Genomic DNA, 21,446 nt, shown 5'->3' with positions numbered 1-21,446 from the left:
GGAGGTGGCTGTGGCAAAAACCTACAAAGTTTGAGTTACATCCCGAATGACTGGATGGTCCTGAAGCTCCCTAGCTAGCCTCTGTTTAGGTGAAACAATGAACTAACTTAGTAGGACGTGATTAACGATAACTGTTTCGTAAGGACCAAGATTATCAGGCCCTGATGGTGACTGGTTAACTATCTGTGCCTTATTAACTTTTACTGTTCATTTTGTGCTCGGTGGGTGGATACACCCGTGAAAGTTTAAGCTATTTGTAAATAAATGATGTATGATCTGAGTGGGAGTACTGTGGCCTTGCCTTGGCCCGGAGCTGAGTTCCGTATGAAGTGGCTGAGTGTGGTGAGCTGTGGCAAACACGGTAGGGCAAACAAGAACTGAGTATTTCCATTGCGTGGGCTGTGGATCAACAGCTGACAGAAAAGCACATGAGACTGCTGGAAAGGCATACAGCAATCTTATTGTGGACTGATCTGATTAGTGGCCTGTACTGGCATCTGGCTATAATCAGCGGTAGAGATCGGTGCAGGGGGAGATGTGGTGACGTGAATGTCTGACACAGCGTAGGAGCGGAGTGTCCGAGGCGCAACCATTATATGTGGGGGCTGAGCTTTACCCAAGAGCCTGATGCTCACGCTCGGCTGTGCCATCTCCCTGGAGTAGTAATCGGGGATGGTCTGTCGTGTGAGAGAAACATTTCCCTGACACTGCCTATTGCTCACTCAGTCCACTTAATAAACTGAACATAGCAGTGTCATGTCTTTTCCCCACTGTAATCTCAGTTTCCTAAATTAATACTCATATTAATCTAAAATGAAAGAGAAGGCTGGAAAATTCAAACCCAGAATTAATTTGTAACTATCATGCTACACTCAAATTTTCTAAAAAGGATAGTGGGTCAGACACCTCAGATTTGTCTGCTCTCTAACTCATTTTTCCAGAATGTCAAAGACCTTCTGGGACCTATGTCAAGAACCTACGCATAAAGATATAAACCACTTCAGCATTAATCTACCACTGTATTTAATTTGTCTTTCTTCGATATCCTTTTTGGGCAAAAGTTTTCTTTTTGTATTCTCTTTTAATGATTCCTTATCAAGTCAGTTTACAATTAGAAAGATGGCTTTTCTAAACCAAATGCCCTCTGAATTAAGTTTCTATTACAGACATCTAATCCATGACCTGGGAACATGGACGTGCTGAAATCCCTGGTGTAAATGCAGCCATACCTTTGATGTACTGGTTGACAGCTGCATTCTGAACACTTAAAATAAGCTTTGTCTTTGTGTAGTTACACAGGAAAAGAAAATTCTCACTTTTTGTAACATATTGGCTTTAAAATGGTATAGCACACACCGTACACTGGATTTGGCAGCTCCAGGTTCTGCTGTGTGTCTCCTTGGCTGTGCGTGGTCAGCCGGGAAGAGCAGCAGTGCCCAGTCTGACCAGGGCGCTGCTCCTCCACGTGGCAGCTCTGCTCCTGCACACTGGGGTGGAGGAAAAGGCTCCTAAAATGGAGAAACAGCAGCCAGAAAACAATGAAAGGAGAAAAAGGGATTGACTGTGGTAGATTAGGACAGAAAACAGCACCTGAGAGTCCTGGTGAAGAGCAGGGGAGCAGCGACATGAGGCTTTGAGTGTAGGTGAGAAGGGAGTGAGGCCCCCTCTGGGTTGTGAAGGAGAGACATATCTGAACAGTATGATAGGGGATCCTTAATAAATTCACTGGGCTCTGCTTTCTTCCACCTTCTGTCCTATGTACACCCTGTTGTACTCTAACCACTGGTTTAATACCACTGGTATAATCCAAATTTACTGCAGTACCTCCGAACTAATAGGTATATTAGTTCTGATAACCCTACAGCACATTTCTTGTATGATCAATAGTGTATGATGAATGGAAGAGTCCTTAGAACATCATTCTGCATCTTTTACTCTACACCTGCCATTCTGAAGTGACTCAGGATGTACCCAATAGGAGTTCACAGGTTGTAGATACAGGATTGACAAGTATTGAGTAAGGAACTTACATTTTCAAATAAAGACACTTAGTCTTTTTAAGGTCCATAGTAGGTCTCCAGGATGTATCTGGCAACATTAAAACATGAACTTCCAAACCTCAGACCACAATGTCTACCCTGCCAGGATGCGCAGAGTGCTAAGCCAGAGGAAAGGCTAATGATCTGTTAATGAAAAAAAAAATATTAACCAGGGAACATGGAGCCACAAATGTGCAAGAACACTTCAAACTTTGACCTTTCACTCTTCATATCTGGACATCCTCTCCCCCCCCCCCGCCACCGCCTTGGTTCTGAAGGTTGTGGTGTCATGGGTCCAAAACATTGCTTCTGCTTCAGACTGTAGAGTAGGCTGTGGTGACTTAACTTTAAAAATGCACATTGTAGTCATCTACATCTGAGCTATTCAGGTGCCTTGTGTTTTATATTGAGATGAAACGAACCATATCGCAGAAGTGCCTGCCTCTCCCCACTGAAGATGACTATGTCCGAGGTAAAAATCTACAGTATGGACATAATTTGGACAGGCGAGTCATACTCTCTGTTTCTGTAACTGAAATACAACATAGGAAGAACCTTTACTCTTCAAGATGCTGAATAAGAACACCACACTGGCCTCCTCCTAATATTCAAATAGAGGGTTTAATGTGATTTCAAATTGTGGGTGATTTTTTTTGTGGAATGAAGGGCTTCATCATTGCAGGTATAGGACCAATCTTTCTCTTGCTTGTTATTCTTTATGTCCATTGCAAATTAAGTTTTATCTTGCACCTTTCCCCACGCCTGCTACTCATCTGTAGTAATTTGATTTTGTTTCCTTTCTTTTTTTAAATATAATTCCTAACTTGGCTACACTGACTGCTTAGTACTAGTTATATCCTTTGTTTGCACTAGGATAGCTGCTGGCTGTGATCTTAGTATAGCTGGTTGTTCTAAAGAAAATGTCAACTCCCCTAAATAATTTATTTCTTTACACTTGATTTCTACAGGATCTTACCTGAGACTTCTGTCAATTTACTGAATATAATTTCTTTATCTTGTTTTCTCTCTTCTTTCCTTTCAGAATCATGAATGTTGTCACTGTGTGGTTGTTTTCATCTAAACTGCCTTTCAGTCATAATCAAATCTAGTAAAGCCACCTTTTAGTTACTTTCTCTACTTCATATAGCATTTATTTTAAATATATTCCAAGAATTTACCAAGCAGCCTATCTCCTGGCGTGTATCTTTCCAAATAGATAGATACCCAACTAGTTAAAATTCCTCACTGTCACAGGTTCAGTTGGTTGGATGACTGTGAGCTGTTCAAAAATATGATATGGCATATTTCTTTACAAGTCTAGCACAAGGCCTATGTTTGACAACCTTCGTCTCTATGACTGCAACCTCCCCCCCCCCCCTCCTTGCTACTGTGAATAAGATGAATTGTACTTCAGAGGTGTGTGTTTTTCCCCAGCTAAAGCGCAGACATATACATTACAGATGGCTGAAGATAGGTGAGATGGTTCCCATGGTTCCAGTCCGATCAAGGTGCTGTGACCTATCTGGATGCCATCTACCAATATCTTAACTGTGAGAGCAGTTGTTCATGTCTTTACTTGAAGTTACAGTTTGCTTTTCGCTATAGAGGAGCAGAGAACTTGGGACTCTGATGAAATGAAATGAACATTTTGGGATTCATGGCAAAAGTGGGGGTGATATTTTACTGAAGTCTTAATAACTGATAAAAATAATGTAAAATAGAGTCTTCTTTTGTGTTTTAAAACATTGTTGGAAATTGAAATGGAAGTACAATACTTCACATGAATCCATAAGTACATTTATCCAGCTTTTCTTTTAAAGATTTGAGCAGCGCTCTTTGTCTTAGGTACTTCCATAACCACCATTTTACCCAATAAACTTTCCTACTTCTTTTAAAAGAACCTGCTGAAGTAATTATAAGAACCAACCCCCTCCTCCCCCCACCCCGTTTTAAAAAACATTTCTGAAAATAGAGGCTTACACATTCATTAGACTTTCACTGTATAAAAATGTACAGTGGCTTTATTGACATGTACATTCCATTATGTTTACAGCTGCAAGATATGAGGCACACTCAGTATTGCACTTCATTAAAATTTCAGGCTCAAACATAACCCAGAAGTTTAAATGAAACTGCTGTTGTAATTTAATAATTCTTATACAGGACAAACATTGATACCTTTATATACAGCGTGATACTTGTTACATTTATGCCTTCCTAACACAATTTTTTTTTTTATAACAGTCTAGGAAATAAACCAGAATATTCCTCTTTCCCATCCCCACTTGTGATGCGTTACAATTGTACAAGATTACAAAAAGTCAGTATACAATAATCAATATTTTTTTTCTTTCTCCTGAAAGCCAGCATCATTCATAGTCCACAGACACACAGATCCTTTAATAGCAATTATTTATTTGTAAACGTCCAACGTTTCCTAGCCGATGACTGTAATGGCCACATGCAAACACCTCACAAGTTTTGATGTCTCGGTTCAAAAAATGTCAATATCTCACAGCAAGAATTATGTACATGGTATTTGGCATCCTTCTTGCACTGTAAATTGTTCCTTTTACCTGGGTTATGAAATGGTCCCATCCTCATCCCAGCTGGACTTTTATTTTCAGGACACTTGAGGGATGAGGGCACCTGTTTTGCTCTGGTAAAAAAAACCAAACACTAGTCTAAAAAGTGTGAGCATTTCTGCAAACCCCACAACCCAGAGCAAATTCTTCACCAGTGGGTGGATGGACAACATGAAGTGGACATTCTGTTCCTTCAAGTTGTTTACCTTTGGGACCTACAGTGAATTCAAGGGTGAGGGGAAAAGAAAAGAAGAGATTAATGCTTGCAGACTCGATGTAAATAAACATACATTACACTTCCTCAAAACACATGCTAAGTCAAGGTAACATGTCTATAATATGAACTTATAAGGCATCAAAAATGAAGGCGTAAGAAACAGCAGATAGAAAGGTGCTTTCACACAGTCAAATTCAAGCAAGAAGTCTAAAGGCTTAATAGGCCAAGAGAAAAAATGCCATTCAATTAGATCTGACAAAAAATGATCAAGAACTGTTAGCTCCTTAAAACAGTTAAGTCAAATGTTGAACTGGTATTTGAAGGGGGGGGGAATCAAACTGCTGTGTAATTTAACATACACTAAATTCAAAGTAAAAGAAAGCAAAAAACTTACAGGGAGAATCACAAAATAAGTTTAATCTCATTAATACTGTGGAAGAAATTAGCACAATCTAAAAGCAAAATCGATAAATATGATCAAGATGTACACTCTGCAGTAAAAAATATTCTAAGGTTATATCAGGAATCTTTATTTCTTTTTACTTTTTTCATGTTAGTATCTTAAGATCTCACTTTTTTTCAACAGCAAGATAAATAACGTGACAATGGCACATGAAGTTAGAAACTAAGGCACTGGCAACGGTTTGCACATGACAGGTACCTAAGTACAGATATATCATTTAATAGTAGTGTGTTAATTTTTTCAATATAATTGTAACACATCATTACAGATCTGGAGTCTGATTTGGTGTAGGTAAACTGAAATGCCTTTCTGTATCAAAGTATCTAATGTTTAAAGGACCAGTGTGATGACATTGCCTGTATTATTGCCAGAAAAGCAAAAAATCAAAAGCTTGCATTGAACAAATCCATTCTAATATTATTCAAGATACTGAATTTAAAACTTGTATAACTGACCCTGTGGTTTTTCTAAAAATCATCAGCAAGAAAAGATAAGAATATCAATTAGAACGGATTACTAATCTCAGAATTCAGTGTGGTAAATTTGCTTTATAAAAATACTACCTGCAGGACAGTGTGGGAGTTCTTCTTTAGGGATGCTTGTCATTCTTTGGAAATCATCATGGCAAGCATTGCAAAAATGCGTTGTCCCAAAACAGAAAAAAACAGCAACTGAACAGCAGTAGCGGCATTTGTATTCTAAGAAATCCGTACCGTGTTTGGGACACATCTAAACAAAAGAAAACAAACACCGATAAATGAAGTAGCCATGCTGTAACAATCTGAACAACACATTTCTACATTCTGTAGTATATATTAATATTATACAATACATATAATTACAAATGACTGTGTACAGCTCGGGTACTCTGAGCTTCAGAATGAAATAAAAACATGAATATAAGTTCTTTACTTACCTGAGCCCTTGAAACATCAGAGCATGCACCACAAATAAGCTCTCTTGGATCATAGTCATCTCCTTGTCCAGCTTCAGCATCACAACGAGCTTCACCACCAAAATATGCCTAAATTTCATATAAGAATGATTGGCCATTAAACCAGAGACAACTATTATTTTAACAAATTCAATTTGTAAGGGGAAAATGGTGAATAAGGGTCATTACTGTAGTCTCCACTATTCTGGTAACTCTCAACTCTGACTTTGGTTACATGTTTTTGAGGCACTAAGACAATGTCTCTTGATCTCAGGATAAACAAGACTAAAAAATGTGCAATGTAGTCTGGTCTATGCAAGTAACTGTAAAGCTTTTGAAACAGTATTTGGATGCTCTATGAACTGTATGTAGGAAAGACAGGACTGAAGCTGAAGGCAGCAGAGAAACTTTCTACCAGGAGGGCTTTTTACTAGCTGAAAGGAGTATCAGTTTTTATGCTCATGTGGGATTCCTTATAATTAGGATTTTGGTATTTCCTACAAATTCATTCTACTGTCTCATCTTATTCTACCAGGATATACTGGGCACAAAAAAAGCACCAAGTAAGACTGCCAGCTCTGATGAATTTCCTCATATACGAAGTGTTTTCACATGGAGTAGTGAGATGAGACAACGAGTAACTTCCTTGCTTCCTTTGTTACCATATTATTGACTAATTAGACAATGCACAAAATTCTTGCTTTCAGCAATTCTTGTCTTTTTGCAGTGATTGCAAAAGGATAGGGAAGGTGGTCTCAAGGCAACTATGAGGAAGGAAAAGTTTGAGAAGCCCACCTTCCCCCAAAATCTGCAGACTAAAAAGAAAAGGGAGAGTCCTATGCAATGTATGTCAGGGAATTAGGTAGTAGTTTGGGGTGAACAGGTGCTGGAGGAAGGAAAGAAGTTAGAAATTAGTTGAATGTTGCTGTTCAGACATATGGACACAGTATGAAAGTGAATAATGAGATACAAGGGAAGGAAAAAAAAGGCGGTAAGAAAAACACCGAAATACTGAGTATTAAATACTGGAAAGAAAGCGTAATAAAAACAGGGACAGGAATAAAAACTGGAGAAAGATGAAAAAAGAAATAATTTTTGTTAAGGGAATTAAAAAAGGCAGTAGGCAAATTGCTGAAGGATGAGGAGTGAAAATTGATTAAATGTGGGAGGCAGGAACAAAAGTGAACTGAGTAACTGTGTAGTTATGAGCTAGAGGGATTAATTACTGCTCTTCTCTAGCATATCAAAGTTAATCCTTTGTACTCTTATTTCCAAATTGTGCACTTCCATTTAACAAAAAAATTATTGGGGTTTCCCTTGAAAATTTTATCAAGAAATTGCCTTATTCCATTCATTCCTAAGGGAAAAAGGAAAGAGGTGTGATCAAGATGGACAATAAAATCAGCTTCAGATGAAAGCAGCAATGGGAGGGGGTTCAGTGATTATCCAAAATTTGTCTAACCATAGATAAAGACTGTTTGTCTCTTCTCTGCTGGTGGGGAAACCAGGGGCTGTTTGTATATGATTTTTGTTTTCTGGATAAATTTCATATTCTCTACCTGAAGAAAACTGCACGAATGTGACCCAGAGTCTATCAGGCCATTTCCTCTTTCTACTCCTTTTTCATTCTAACATTTCTGCCCCAAAGTCAGTTTACTGCAGTTGCAATGAACTCCCACTTGTGTAAAAGTGATATTTAGGTGGAATCTTAGTAAGGAACTCTCCATATCAAAGAATTAGAATGAAACCTATGTTTATACTGTTTTAATGTTCACGTAAAGTATGAGTTGGAAGTGGGACGAAGGGATGGGTGGTGTTCTAACATGGTATCATCTGCACAGTCTTGTAAGAGGGCTATCACCTCAACATGCTTTTGGTTTCTGAACTGCTCTGTATATACTTTTGAGCTTTACAGGATAAGACACTATGGACATCTAATTTGTTCAACACTTTTTTTTAAAATTATGATTTAACAACAATTTCTTTTCCTGCTTTCCTACTCCACATACAATCTATTAAATATATGTTGCATTCTTTAAGAAATTACTTTTGAAACTATAACATAAGTTTAATTTGAGAAAGTACTAATCATCATACCTTTTTGCATTTGTAGCAAACATAATAAGCATATCTGTTCATAGCATAGCCAGCTGGGTCATTATAAAATCTAACACCCGGTGTTGTGATGGCCTCACTCTTGTGCAACCCTTCATACTCCAGTCTCATTAGTGCTTTTCTCCTTACATCTTCATAGAGTTCTTTGATTGGATCAAGCAAATCCTTTAATACTGTATGATTGATTTTGTTCTGAAAATAAAAAAAATGATTAAAATATCTTGCATCTTTATTACAACAGCTGTAAGGATTTGTATTATGGTCAAACAATACAGTGTAACGGATGTCATAAAAACCTAAGAGCTGAGGCAATGGACATTTAAAAAAAATGGCTGATATAGTATATACTTTGTATGCCACAAAAATAGTAACCAGGAATGCTTCTTATATGGCCTTTTGTTATATGAAATCATCAGCCCTTACAACAGACTGTAACAACCACAGAGGGATGGTAAAGGGTACATGAAATATTCATCACAGCACAGGAATATTCTGATCGTATGTTTTCTCTAATTTTGGTCCTTTTTGACTTATTGCTCAGCAATTAAGAATAATGACTGACAGTCCTCTATGCCAGCTCTTTATCATTTAATGACCAGAAGCTATTGCCATAAACTACCAAAATACAGCATGAAGGAAGAAAGTCAGCATGGAGAATGGCTGACCATTCACAGTTTCATATTCCTAGGGTATTAAGGCGCTCTCCTTCCCAGCAGCTGTCATATGCTTTTGCTTACAGCAATTATGATTTTGTAGAATACAAGAGGAATTTTTAGTAATTTAAGCTGAACTAAGTACATAGATTCTTCAGCTCTGTCCTCATACTGCAAAACAAAGCAGCTTTAAAAGAGGTTAGTAAAATTGAGAAGCCAAGTTTCCTGCTTCAGACAATGTGCATTAAGATTACTTCTTCCTCTCCTTGCCATCCCCAAATATTGGTAATTTACAATCTGATGGTGCCAAGAATAAAACAGCATTAAGATAATGTCTGCATTATGCTTTCTTTTTAAAAGGACCCTAACTTCAGGGACTGGGAGGTGAAGGTAAAAAGATGTATCGATGATACCCTTTCTTCAGTGACATGAGAAATTAAGGAAACAAGTGATGTATAACTAATTTATATTGTAACAAGCAATATATTATTAAAAAAAAAAAAACAACAACAAACAAACGAGAAACCAAAGACAGTATTAGGTAACTTTTTTGACCTAGGTAGTAAACACATAGCTCATTTACCTTGCAAATAGGACAGGACATAAACCCGAAAGTTATCCTTGGCCCAAGCCATCTGTTTTCTAGTACTCGTTGACAGCATTGCAAATGGAAAACGTGGCTGCAGTCCAGCTTTAGAAAAGAATACATGTAAGTGAACACTGAAGTTACATTAACCATGATAACAGAAGTAGTTATTTGCTTTTAAGTGGCAACATGTATAAATTCCAAAATTAATTTATTTAAAATCCTAGAAGACCCCTATTTTCTTCTTAACAAAGAATATAAAATGGTCATTAAAATCATAACCTTTTCACCCCAAAACCACCAGTGGATATAGGAAATACATATGAAGTATATCCATTAATTACCTTAGTTGTTTTTCCCATTATTTTATAAAATATCATATATTTTAATAAAGTAGACACAGCAAACTAAATTGATGCAATCTGCTTTCTTGAAATGGCAGTAATGCCAGACAAAAAGAAAGCTTTTAAAGTACCTTACATATTGTTACAATGTCTGTTTTGAAATTTTTAAAAGAATAATTTGAAGGATTTTGTATTTTAACTTCTTCCACACTTAGCATTACCACCATAACACTAATCTCTTAAAAAGGAGGGGAAAAAAAAAAAAAAGGATAAACCTGGATAGCTGGTGCTGCTGAAAGTGCTTCAGTAAAGCAGATCATGCACATGTCATCAGCATCTTGTTTAAGAGTTGTAGCATTCTTATCACAGCCATGCAAGCATGGCAAACAGTGCTCTTCATTCTTAACGCCTCCACATGGATGACCACAGGGGTGTGTCTTGCTGCAGGCAATTTTAGCATACTCCTATTAAAAGTAAATAATTAAACTTCTTTTCCCCTCCACTGAACAGTTTGATATAGTGTTGCTTTTTGAAGGATTGCTGGTTTGTGCAATAAACTAAGATGGAAGAATCATGATTCATGTTGTGTGCTGCTACAGCAGGTACTTGGGAAAAACTGCACATTTTGTGTACTTGAAGTAGAACCGATACCTTCATTTACTTTTGTTACTCCTGAATAGCAATGGTATAATGAAGCCATAATTTTTAAATTTTAACTTTTAATTTTAATATGGTGAAATATTCTTTAATCCTCCATGTGTATTTTGTATATTAACTGCCTCATGCATAAATATTGCTTGCCCTGTATTACGGTCTTTAAGATATCGGCAGATTTAGGTCCTTCAGGAAAGGTATGAAGTAACCCACTCTTAAGAACACATTATGAGCTGATCATTAACCAGCATAAAGCACTTTTATATGGAGATGGTATTTTAACCACCTCTAATTCCTATCCCTAGTAAGTAGAAAACTTATAAAAGTTGTGCAGAAGCTAACAACAAATTGAACTGAATCAATATAACAATAATATAATATATTCAATAGGCTGAGAGAGAAAAAAAGAAGACAAATTTGTCACACAAACAGAAATAAGCAGGGTGGGATAAGAAACTGGTTAGGATTTGGCCCTCTGCCAATTGTACCTGTACTATAGGGCAAAAAACCACTTAGGACACATGGAAACAGCTGACAAACCTGGCCAAGTCTTAAATGTTCTGTGCTCACAGAATAAGCAGGCTGTTAGGCACACTACTTTTATCAAGCCTTCCAGTACACTAGACTTTATGTTGATAGTGTATATTGACTTTTTGCTTGGAACAGTATTGTGAAAACTTGAGATACTTTTGAATAACACAACTACCCAGTATTTTGGTTGACTATTGGTGTTTGTAGCCTGTAGTTAAACTAAACATTTACAAACTCAGAAGTATTTGAATTACAATGTAATAGTCAATATTCAAACCTTTTCATATGAGAGGTAGGATTTAAAATGGATCACAGGGATGAACAAGGATTACTCAAAATAAGGAATCAATTCGATAACCGCAGTCCCTTCTATTCATGTAATTCACGATCACTGATATTTGTTAATACACACCTGGCAATCTGTATCAGAACAAACACTTCCCACTGCTGATAATTCTGTTCCACTCCTACATCCACAGAAACGACATGCTTCAGAACTGCTCGTGGTTGGTTTACCTAAGTCCGCAAAAGTAAACAAAACCAAAAATTGTTGTAACAAAACATAAGGGACTGATATTCTAACAACAATCACAGAAAACAACCAAAAAGACAGCAGTTCTTACACAGTTGAACTATTTTATTAACAGTTAAAAGCATTGCCCTAAAGCAGGTGAAAACCTCAACTGTTTTGTTTTGTTGTTTTGGTTTTTTTTTTGACAAATGCTCATGTAAAAGGTAAAAATAAACAGGATAAAGAGCAAGTAATACCAGTTATGTTTTACCTGTCTGTTCTCTAAACTCCACCATAGCCTTCATAGTTTTAGAATCTGCTAATGCCATCAGCCAGAAAAGTTTGGTCCTACCACAACCCTCATGGAGATCAACTTTGATAGCTTCTTCTTCTTCTTTGAATACCTGTCAGGTTAACCAAACAGATAATAAATAGGATCTCTATGTTATTTTTGTCACCATCTCTCTGGGTGTTAATCAGATGTTTTATAGATTCTGCAGAGTTTGTCTACTGCAAGCTATTTGGTTTATTATGCATTCCATAATTTGTACATATTGCAGAATGGATAGGTAAAGGCTTGGTGCTTTTAAAAGTAAATATAAATAACACTTGAGCTAACATGTCTGGGAAACAATAGTGCAGCAAGGCTAAGAAGAGAGCTGCACAACTTTTTTGCTAATTTAAAAAATATGGGGCTTGGACTTCATAACTACTATTCAACTCATCCAGTAGACCACAGTATATTAAAAGCACAAGATAACATTAGAAATATCTTCACATAACCATGCTAGTAGTTTATCAAAGCAACATTGATAATTATGGTCTTAATAATATGTACTATATAATAACAATAATATATAAGTGTTTAATACTAATATTTTTTACTTTTACATAGAGTGAATACTTTTGGCTACAATAAGGAAAATATAAAATTTTGCAAAATTCAAAAAACTGCATGAGATGCTTAATGGACAGTCTCTTCTTTTTCTCCTTTCCTAAGTTTTGAAGGCAGTTCTGTTTTCATTCATTTCACCTGCGATGCAATAAAAGTTAGAATTTTCCTGGGTATGGATGTATAGACTCAATTTAACCTTTGTTTTAATTCCTATTAGAATCAGGAAAAAAACCCCAATCGCTTCACAAAGGATTTGAATAAGCAGGTTGTAGTAACTTACATGCTGTCCTTTCTTGGAGTGAGAGAAAATACATTAAAGAGGTATGTATGACAGAAGTTGGACAAAAACTAGGGAGCTAACAAAAAACTGGAGACAGGGAATGTGACAGAATTTAAAATTTGAGGGAATTAACATGAGAGATGTAAAGGTAAAGGTGGTAAATAAAGAGTATAAGTTTAAACATGCTTTCAGAAGGAAATAGGAAAATCTGAGAAGTAGCTATTTTGGACAGATTAAAGGAGAGATGCGAGGACTTCTTTGAGACAAGAACTTACTTTTATCAACTGTAATCTGAACAGGCTATATAGGAGAAATCAGAAAAATAAATGAGACTAGACTGTGCTGTGCCATGACAGAAGAGTAGACACGTAAAATCATCATCTTAGGATGACAAAACAGGAAAATTTCTAAGGGGATTGCAAAGATTCTGGCTAAGAAATAGAAGATAACAGATCCACGTGGAACTTCCAGGCTGAGTCTGTGCTGCAAATGCTGAGGCACCAAGAAGACCTGTAGAGTGAAACTCAGTGCCAGTGATCTGAAGTTTACCTGATGCGTGCTCTAGACTAGCTGATCCCTTGCACTGAATGACCATTAGCAGTGTGTCCCTGCATCTATCTTTTTTTGTTGTTTTTAGTTTCACTTGAAAGGAATCCAGTTTATGCAATCCAAGGCTGCTCTATAACAGAAATCAAAGCATGGTAAGGAGATAAGGAGACCTGCTTCAAAAGCCCATTCCTGATCCTAACTAAAAAGAGAATGTTCATGCGCTCTAGGAGAAAGAGAATGATTTCAATTGAATTAACTTTATTAATGAGGTTCATTATTTTAGCCTTTGTACAAACATAAGTAGTCAGAGGAAAAGGGGAAAATAAAAGACCACAAAAACCACAAAGAAAAATAGTGTCAAGAAAGAGGAAATGTTCAGTAGTTTCAGAAGTAAAGCCATCTTCAACACTAATTTCAATGAGAAAAAGAAATATTCTGAGGAGAATGTAGTTTCAGGTTTAGAGGTGAAGAGGGTAAGAGAATAACACAAAAGAACACTAATTAGCAGAGTAAGAAGCAATTTGTAAAAACTCATCTAAGTCAAAGACAAAAGATGCTTCAATCCTAAAAACAAAACCAAAAGAAATCAGGAAATTTTCAAGCTTATGGATATGACAACATATTTCTCTGTAAAGAGACAGTGAGAGCTGGAGGAATACTGAAAAGCAAGAGAAGACTGACATAAAGGAAGCAGTAGGAATATTTGCTGTCAAGTGGCCTTCCTGAATATTAAAAATATATATACATTAAAAATGAAGGGGTTGACAAGCACTGACTTACATGATAGAGGCAGTAAGGGAGATATAATTTAACAGGAATAAAGAACCAATGTATACTTAAGAAAGTCTATACAGTTCCTAGATTTTCCTAAAAATATGTTCGAACGAGAGAGAAGAAAGCTGATGTAGCCTAAGAGTTTGAAGTAGGGACAGCTACATGATTTCCCAGTCTTCTTCAAAAGATAAAGGACAAGAGAATTTAACTAGAAACAACTAAAAAGAATTAAATGGAAACTTATCTATCCCATCTCAAACGTAAAAGAAAATACCTTTTCAGATTTGGTTCTTGCTACTGCCTTTTGCTTGTACATTAATTGGGGGAATGCACACAATGTATGCACTGCATACAAAGTGATGTCATGTATACTCTACCTGTCTCTGATGAGTTTTTGTTCGCCGATGGAGATGAAGGAATCGGTCACAATCTGTACACAAATTCCCACAGACATTACATAAAATGATTGCGGCAGTCTCACCATCATCATGGTTATCACACATTGGCTGAAAAAAAAAAAAAAGGAAATAATTCTCTCTTTATTAAATCCCTCATTTCCTTTCAGCATCTGTTTTTATTCTCCACCACTCACCCCCCCCAAATCAATACAGAGGGATAAAGAGCTTGTTTGGACTATTAATTGTATCATTAGAATAATCAGTACCTAAACAATCACTCCTGGACACAAAAAGCCCCAATTTACTATATCAGTTCTTCTGATATTCTTCATGTTATATTTTGCGCGATGTAGCAAAAATGCGTTTTTCAACAATATAGTTGAGACATCTTTTTCAACTAGTCTGAGAGAAGATTTATGTGGTAACAACGGGTTATGGGTATGTTAACAGAAAAGTTCAGAGATATCAGTACTCAGGTCAGTCAACATGCACGATATTAACCCTTAATTACTTTGATATGTTTACTCAAATATCTAATTGAAGCTGTAGGTCATATATAACTCAGAGAGAATACAGTCGAAGTAACAAACTTCAAAATCCACCATAAAATTAAGTTGCTCTACTGATACAATTTTTTAAAAACTCAACGCGGTTCTGTTTTGCAGTTCAAAATACCTGTACAAATAGAGTTCAATGACTGACTTTGATTATGCATATGCATATGTCTGAGAACAAGTTTCCATTGTGCTCCCAGAACATATGGTTTCCATGATATTGCTCATGCAACTTAGAACAGAATCCTTTCAACAGCAGTCCTGGTGGGGGACACACAGTTCACCTCAACATCTGAACATCCTGGTATAAAATAGGATTGGGGAATTTCAGGCTGGGTTCAGCAGCTTGTATCCCTGCTTGATGATGTCTTGGCTACTCTTCTGACATTTCCAAAGCTCTACAAAGTCCCTTGACTTTCTTCATCACCTCAGAAACTTTTGTGTCTTCTTCCTTCTCTCAGCAGAGTTTTAGTCCTTGCTGCTGCTGCAGCACTCTCTCCTGTATTGTCTTTCTGCCTACACTAAGCTGCCTTGGGGGCTTCTTTGTGCTAAGCATCCTCGGTTGCTAGCAGGAAGGCACAATATTCCCTTGCCTCCCACAGGGACCCACCTAACCAAGTTATAAAGAGACCAGCTTCATTATTTTGCTCTTTCCAGGTTCGTATTAAAAAATCATAAGCTTTTTGTGCTACTGAAAATATAGACGGAAACTTGGATTAATCCATCATATTCCATATTAAATTTGTAAATCCTCTGGGTAAATGGTAGCTTTACTAAATTCAGTTAGAAAGAGTTTCTTTCTCTTTGGGGCAATCGCTTTCTACCAAGATAGGGAAGAAGCAGCTAAATTATGGAGAATTTATTGAGGAACACAAAATAATTGACTTTATTATGTGACAGAGATCCAGATAGAAAGAAAAAAGCTCTGATAGAGGGTGTTGTATAACTGAGTCAATCTACTCTCAAAAATCCATCCTACAGGTATTGGGAGGGCCTTGCTCCATCCTGAATACCAGTAGACTTGCTACCTTATTGTTTTAAGTTGGAATTTTTGTTTTCTGAGTAGTGCTTTTCTAGAACACAAATACTTCAAACAAGTACAGTCTCCACTGGGGACAATAGGGAGGAAAAAGGTTAGGCCAAGTCTACCTTTCCTTATTTTAAATTCTTTGACTACTGAATACATCAAAATAAGACACAAAAAGATATGATTTTCAGTCTCACCATCTGTTTCTGTTGTCCATCCTTTCCCATCCATCTTCCTGAGGACAGTCTATCAACATGATCCTGATCAAGTACACAGAGGGATGCTAAGGCCAGCCATAGCTATTGAAAGGCAAGGTAGAATTAAGTGTTTTAGAAATTAAAAAAAAAAAAAAAAAAAGGAAAAAAATTCCAAATACTAAAAATATAAACTTTGGCAGACAGGAATGTCACTGTTACCTGCTAACTATATCATCGTTAGCTGAAGACTGCCCATACAATGCAAGTTTTTTCTTTTCCAAAAGAAGTCAAGCACACAATAAAACTTACTGAACTTTTGGTAACTACCTCGTTTCTTTCAGTTGTATCACTTTATGGTCACAAATATAGTAGTTAGCACACAAGAGAGAAACAGTGAAGAAAGATCAACCGGAGTATATTATAGAAAAAAATGGCAAATACAGACTTGCATATCACTCCCAAACACTACAAGCTTTAGCGGGGTAAGAAATTCAAGGACACAGACTTAATAAAAAAAAACCCCAAACAACAAAACTTGTAGGTCATTGAGATTGGTTTCCCTATGTTCTCTCCTCGCCGCATGGGGCATTTGAGATTACCTAGAAAAGTGTTCTAAACTAACTATTCTTCAGAGGAAGCTTTTCTCTCTTCCTCTCCACTGACTACAGTGAAATCCTAAAGAGATAAGCTACATAAGCATAATTTGTCGGTAGGCCTGCAACCCAAACTGAAACACACTTGACAGCTGCATTTTGCAATAGTTTTTGATCAAAGGTTTGATTTGAACAAAATGGCTTTAATTGAAAAACTCTACTCCACACCTCCATGACAGAACTAAGTTCATTCAGAAGGAGAGCTAGGCTGACGTTCAGGGCTCCTCTGAGACCTGATTAAACTAACACAGTGACAGCAGGAGCTGGTGGTACTCTGAGACCATGTCTTTCAAAGAGCAAGAGAATATATGAGTAAGGGGATGAAACGGATGACTGGCACAGCCTTTTAAGATGGAAAACAACATGAGTGTCAAATGCTTGTAACCATTACAAACTTGTTCTTTTACATGTAATTATGCTTGAGAAGCCAAAATCTGTACTCCCTAAGATGGTAGGAATGTCATAATTTACAAGTATGCTTTTCATGGTATTTCAAGCAATCTATTAAGGTTAAGTTAGTCCAAGTTTCTATAAAAGAGTCATGGAAGAAGTAAAGACAGAAAAAAACCCCACTCCAGGTAAATAATAAAGGGCTCAGCAAATGATTTTTCATTTTGAGACTAAAACACAGGTGAAGCTTAGCTTAATTGTCCTAGAGAATGTTTGTTACTGAGTGTTTTCATAATAGCCTTGAGATGTGGCAGCTGATGACCTAGAAGTCAAACCACTTAAAATAATCGTGCAGAGAGCTGGAAAAAGACAGCTGATACATATTGTGCAATTTTCCACACAGATGATCTCATAAATTTAGTAAAAGGCAATTATCACAAACTTAAAGCAGAATTACCTCAAGGATAAAACCCCAAATGTATAAGCATAACACTTTTTCTTCATTACTTGGGAGGTACCCAAGGTAGATATTTAATTAAAATTCATTTTTTACTGGTGTATTTCTGCCACAAAGAGGAAAACCCAGTCTGCTGGGACAGAGAAAGCAAGACTCTTATTAGGACAAACAGTTATTGCCTTAGTTAGGATACCTGTCCATTATGCACACAGCTAGATTTGGAGAATATAAACTGTATACTGTATGCACTGTTTCCTGAAACAACCTGTATAAGGAAGTTTTTTCTAAAATATAGGAACACTCTTGGATGGGCTTCTACTGCATGTTTACAATGAACTAATGTTAAGTTCAGTAAAGTTCTTACTCTGGTTGTTGCAATGCACCTCACTGGTGATCTGTATTCTTCTTCCATTTTGGTCAGAGCTATGATGGTTTCAGCAATAGCATTCTTTGTCACACGGGACCAAGCTTCTGACAGATGACCCTGTTAAAGAGGAAACTCAATTTATTACAGCTTTTATTAATATTAAGAACAGCTAAAACTGTAATTAGAGGTGCTACAAGCAACATCAGGTTGGGATCTCAGGTTAGAATAGAAAAAGAGGAAGTCAGGGATGACTGACAAATCAGGTGTTTTCAAATCAGATAGATCTGGTAAAAATCAGCTCTCAAATAGGTGACTGAGGTAGTCTCTCAGCAACTATTGGAACAACTAACTCAGAATAGGTAGAGGGCATGTGATCTGAAGAATGAAAGGGCATATTCCTAAAGCCCTGCCTGGAGAAAGAAAGATGTAGAGCTGGAGCACAAGTAAGTGACTGTGAACAACACACAGGTTACAGTGGGTTCCTAAAGAAATCAGCTTCACTCGCCTAGCACGGCTTTCCTGAATACTCTCCACTGTTTCTATATTTGAAAAAAATAAAGAGTACACAGGAAACATCAGAACTATAGCATATTTTCCAAACCAACCTTAAAGATTCTGAGCCTATGGCACTGACTCACACCCTAAAGTTTCCGATTCAGAGATTGCTGAATCCTTAAATTCTTAATGTAATCTCTAAATTTCTAAACCTCATGCTAAAGGTGACAGAAGTAATTGAGACTCACTGGACTCTAAAAAGGAAACTACAGTGACTAACTCAAGTGTAGTTACTTACACATTGCAAATGTTGAAAAAGTGAAAGGAATCACATTTGTAACTTATAAATTGGCTGCTAAGACTGATGTCACCCTACTGATAATTAGCAGCTCTAAAAAGCCTCAAAGAAAAGTTTTGAAAGTAGGACCACTCTGTCCTGGTTTCAGCTGGGGTAGAGTTAATTGTCTTCCTAGTAGCTGGTACAGTGCTATGTTTTGAGTTCAGTATGCGAAGAATGTTGATAACGCTGATGTTCTCAGTTGTTGCTAAGTAGTGTTTAGACTAAAGTCAAGGATTTTTCAGCTTCTCAAGCCCAGCCAGCGAGAAGGCTGGAGGGACACAAGAAGTTGGCACAGGATGGAGTGAGGGCACCTGACCCAAATTGGCCAATGGGGTATTCCATACCATGGGACATCATATCTAGTATAGAAACTGGGGGGAGTAGGGGCGGGGGGAATCGCCGCTCAGGGACTAACTGGGTGTCGATCGGCAGGTGGTGAGCAATTGCACTGCACATCATTTGTACATTCCAATCCTTTTATTATTGCTATTGTCATTTTATTAGTGTGATCGTTATCATTATTAGTTTCTTCTTTTCTGTCCTATTAAACCGTTCTTATCTCAACCCAGGAGTTTTACTTCTTTTCCTGATTTTCTCCCCCATCCCACTGGTGGGGGGGGAGTGAGCGAGCGGCTGCGTGGTGCTTAGTTGCTGGCTGGGGTTAAACCACGACACCCTCTATTCCTCCACCCTCTTTTGGGTAACAGGGCCAACTCCCCAAACAAGTTCTCAGCATGCCTAAGCCACAGAGGACCCTTACAAAACATAATAAAGAAATGTTATTACTGCCACCATTGACTGGCCTCAGTCAGGTCTCCCTCACCTAGAATGAAAAGGAATAAAGTTCAGATCTCTTCTTCATAAAGGAGGAGAGGAGGGTCCTTATTGTTTAGCTACTGAATACTTTAAACTCAGTCCCAATCGTTCCTTAAGGGCTGCTACACTTTTAAGTAAGCAATTCAGAATCTACTGAAGGAGGGATTTATATCGACATCTCAGAGGACTACATTTTATCTGACTGACTTGATCCCTTTCTTTTTTGTAATAAATAGTTACATATTCCTTCCAAGTAGAATGGCTTGAACAAGAGAATTCAAGACCCACACACCAGTATACCCAACAGCCAACACTATTGGAAAACTATCAGATATGTGGGAGATGGAGCCTAGCATACTTTGGATATGCATACAAGTTGCCATATCTGACTCCAGAGCTTTAAGAACTTTCCTAGAAACTTCTGCAATGGTTTTGGAGAACCAGATATTAGCAAATGGAACAGTTTCATGGGTGAAGGGCTTGAATGGCTAGAGGAGCTGCTTAGACAAAAATAAAAGCATCTGATTCTAGTCAGCCAGCCATTTTCTGTTTCTACTAATCTCTTTCTTATATTCCTGGTGAAAGGTTTCTGCTCAGCTTAGTTTTAATCAGCTGTTCATTAAAGGACAGGCTCTCCCATCATCATGGGAGCCAGCAGCCCATAGAACAAGGACCACAGAGTTTGCTTCAAAAGACTTGAGCAGGACTATTTTAAAATACTGCAGAAGAGACTTCACTGTTTCCCTGATGTTTTCCCATTTACCCAAAACATATTTACCAACAATGGCTACAAATGATACTGGCAATAACCCTTAAAAAAATAAACCTTGAACAAATTACTGGTCCCCCTCCCCAATTCATTCCCAATATGTTGCATCTCATACACTGAAAAAAGTACGATGCCTGAGAAAACTATATAGACATATACATACAGGGGGCACCATGTTAATCCTTGCATTTACTATCTTCTAACTACTTGTCTTTGCAACTGCTATTTTTTTGGTCCTAGTTTTTATATGCAATTTCCTAAAATGCTGATAAAGTAAGCAGACACAAAAATCCATCACTTGGAATCACAATGGTACCTACGACAGACCTTTCCCCTCTAGTCACTGTAGCAACTGAAGCAAAGACTAGATTGATCGTTTTATGCATGGACCAGCAATACTGAGGGATGAGACACACTTTAATTGTAACTATTAACTAAAGATGAATTGTGAGATTCCGAAATCTTGTTGTCAGAATCAACAGTAGCAATTGCAGAGAATTCCCATCAAGCTTCAGCAACTTTGAGAAGGGATCTCCTTAATCTAAGCACAGTGAATTGTTTAGATAGAAGAGTATACCTTTTTCTTCTTGAGACCAACTTACATTGAACAGCTCAACCCAACACTAACTGTAACACAAAGTAATGAAAAAACAGTACTCTTCATTATCAGAAATACTTTAATATCCTCAGAAATATTTTAATATCCTCCACACATTTTAAGGATAGAAACTTACTGCTGCCATGTCTTTAATGAGTTTAATAATGATCTCTGAAATCTGCGTAGGTGTTGAACCCTTCATCCACCAATGGCTTTCACCTCGCCGAATGTAGCTGTAAAGGACATATGGAAATA

The 21,446-nt window shown here is 37.2% G+C and overlaps 1 protein-coding gene across 24 annotated transcripts in view; it reads right to left on the bottom strand.

The window, feature by feature from the left end:
- Positions 1 to 4,011: 4,011 nt before the first annotated feature.
- Positions 4,012 to 21,446, bottom strand: part of MYCBP2 (MYC binding protein 2) — a 201,492-nt gene continuing 184,057 nt past the window's right edge. For all 24 annotated transcript variants that reach the window (XM_075045994.1, XM_075045995.1, XM_075045997.1 and 21 more), the window contains 12 exons: positions 21,328 to 21,424; positions 18,171 to 18,290; positions 16,307 to 16,408; positions 14,508 to 14,636; positions 11,904 to 12,036; positions 11,534 to 11,637; positions 10,212 to 10,400; positions 9,590 to 9,697; positions 8,336 to 8,545; positions 6,221 to 6,328; positions 5,868 to 6,033; positions 4,012 to 4,839 (listed from right to left, as the gene is read on the bottom strand). In XM_075045994.1, the coding sequence (XP_074902095.1) occupies positions 4,724 to 4,839; positions 5,868 to 6,033; positions 6,221 to 6,328; positions 8,336 to 8,545; positions 9,590 to 9,697; positions 10,212 to 10,400; positions 11,534 to 11,637; positions 11,904 to 12,036; positions 14,508 to 14,636; positions 16,307 to 16,408; positions 18,171 to 18,290; positions 21,328 to 21,424 (1,582 nt within the window). In that variant the 3' untranslated portion in view covers positions 4,012 to 4,723. The remainder of the gene's footprint in view (positions 4,840 to 5,867; positions 6,034 to 6,220; positions 6,329 to 8,335; positions 8,546 to 9,589; positions 9,698 to 10,211; positions 10,401 to 11,533; positions 11,638 to 11,903; positions 12,037 to 14,507; positions 14,637 to 16,306; positions 16,409 to 18,170; positions 18,291 to 21,327; positions 21,425 to 21,446) is intronic.

The sequence above is a fragment of the Buteo buteo genome, chromosome 14, assembly GCF_964188355.1.
Source record: "Buteo buteo chromosome 14, bButBut1.hap1.1, whole genome shotgun sequence".
In the NCBI taxonomy this organism is placed as follows: domain Eukaryota; kingdom Metazoa; phylum Chordata; class Aves; order Accipitriformes; family Accipitridae; genus Buteo; species Buteo buteo.
The sequence above is the reverse complement of the archived record's forward strand: the minus strand, read 5'-3'. Positions and strand labels throughout refer to the sequence as shown.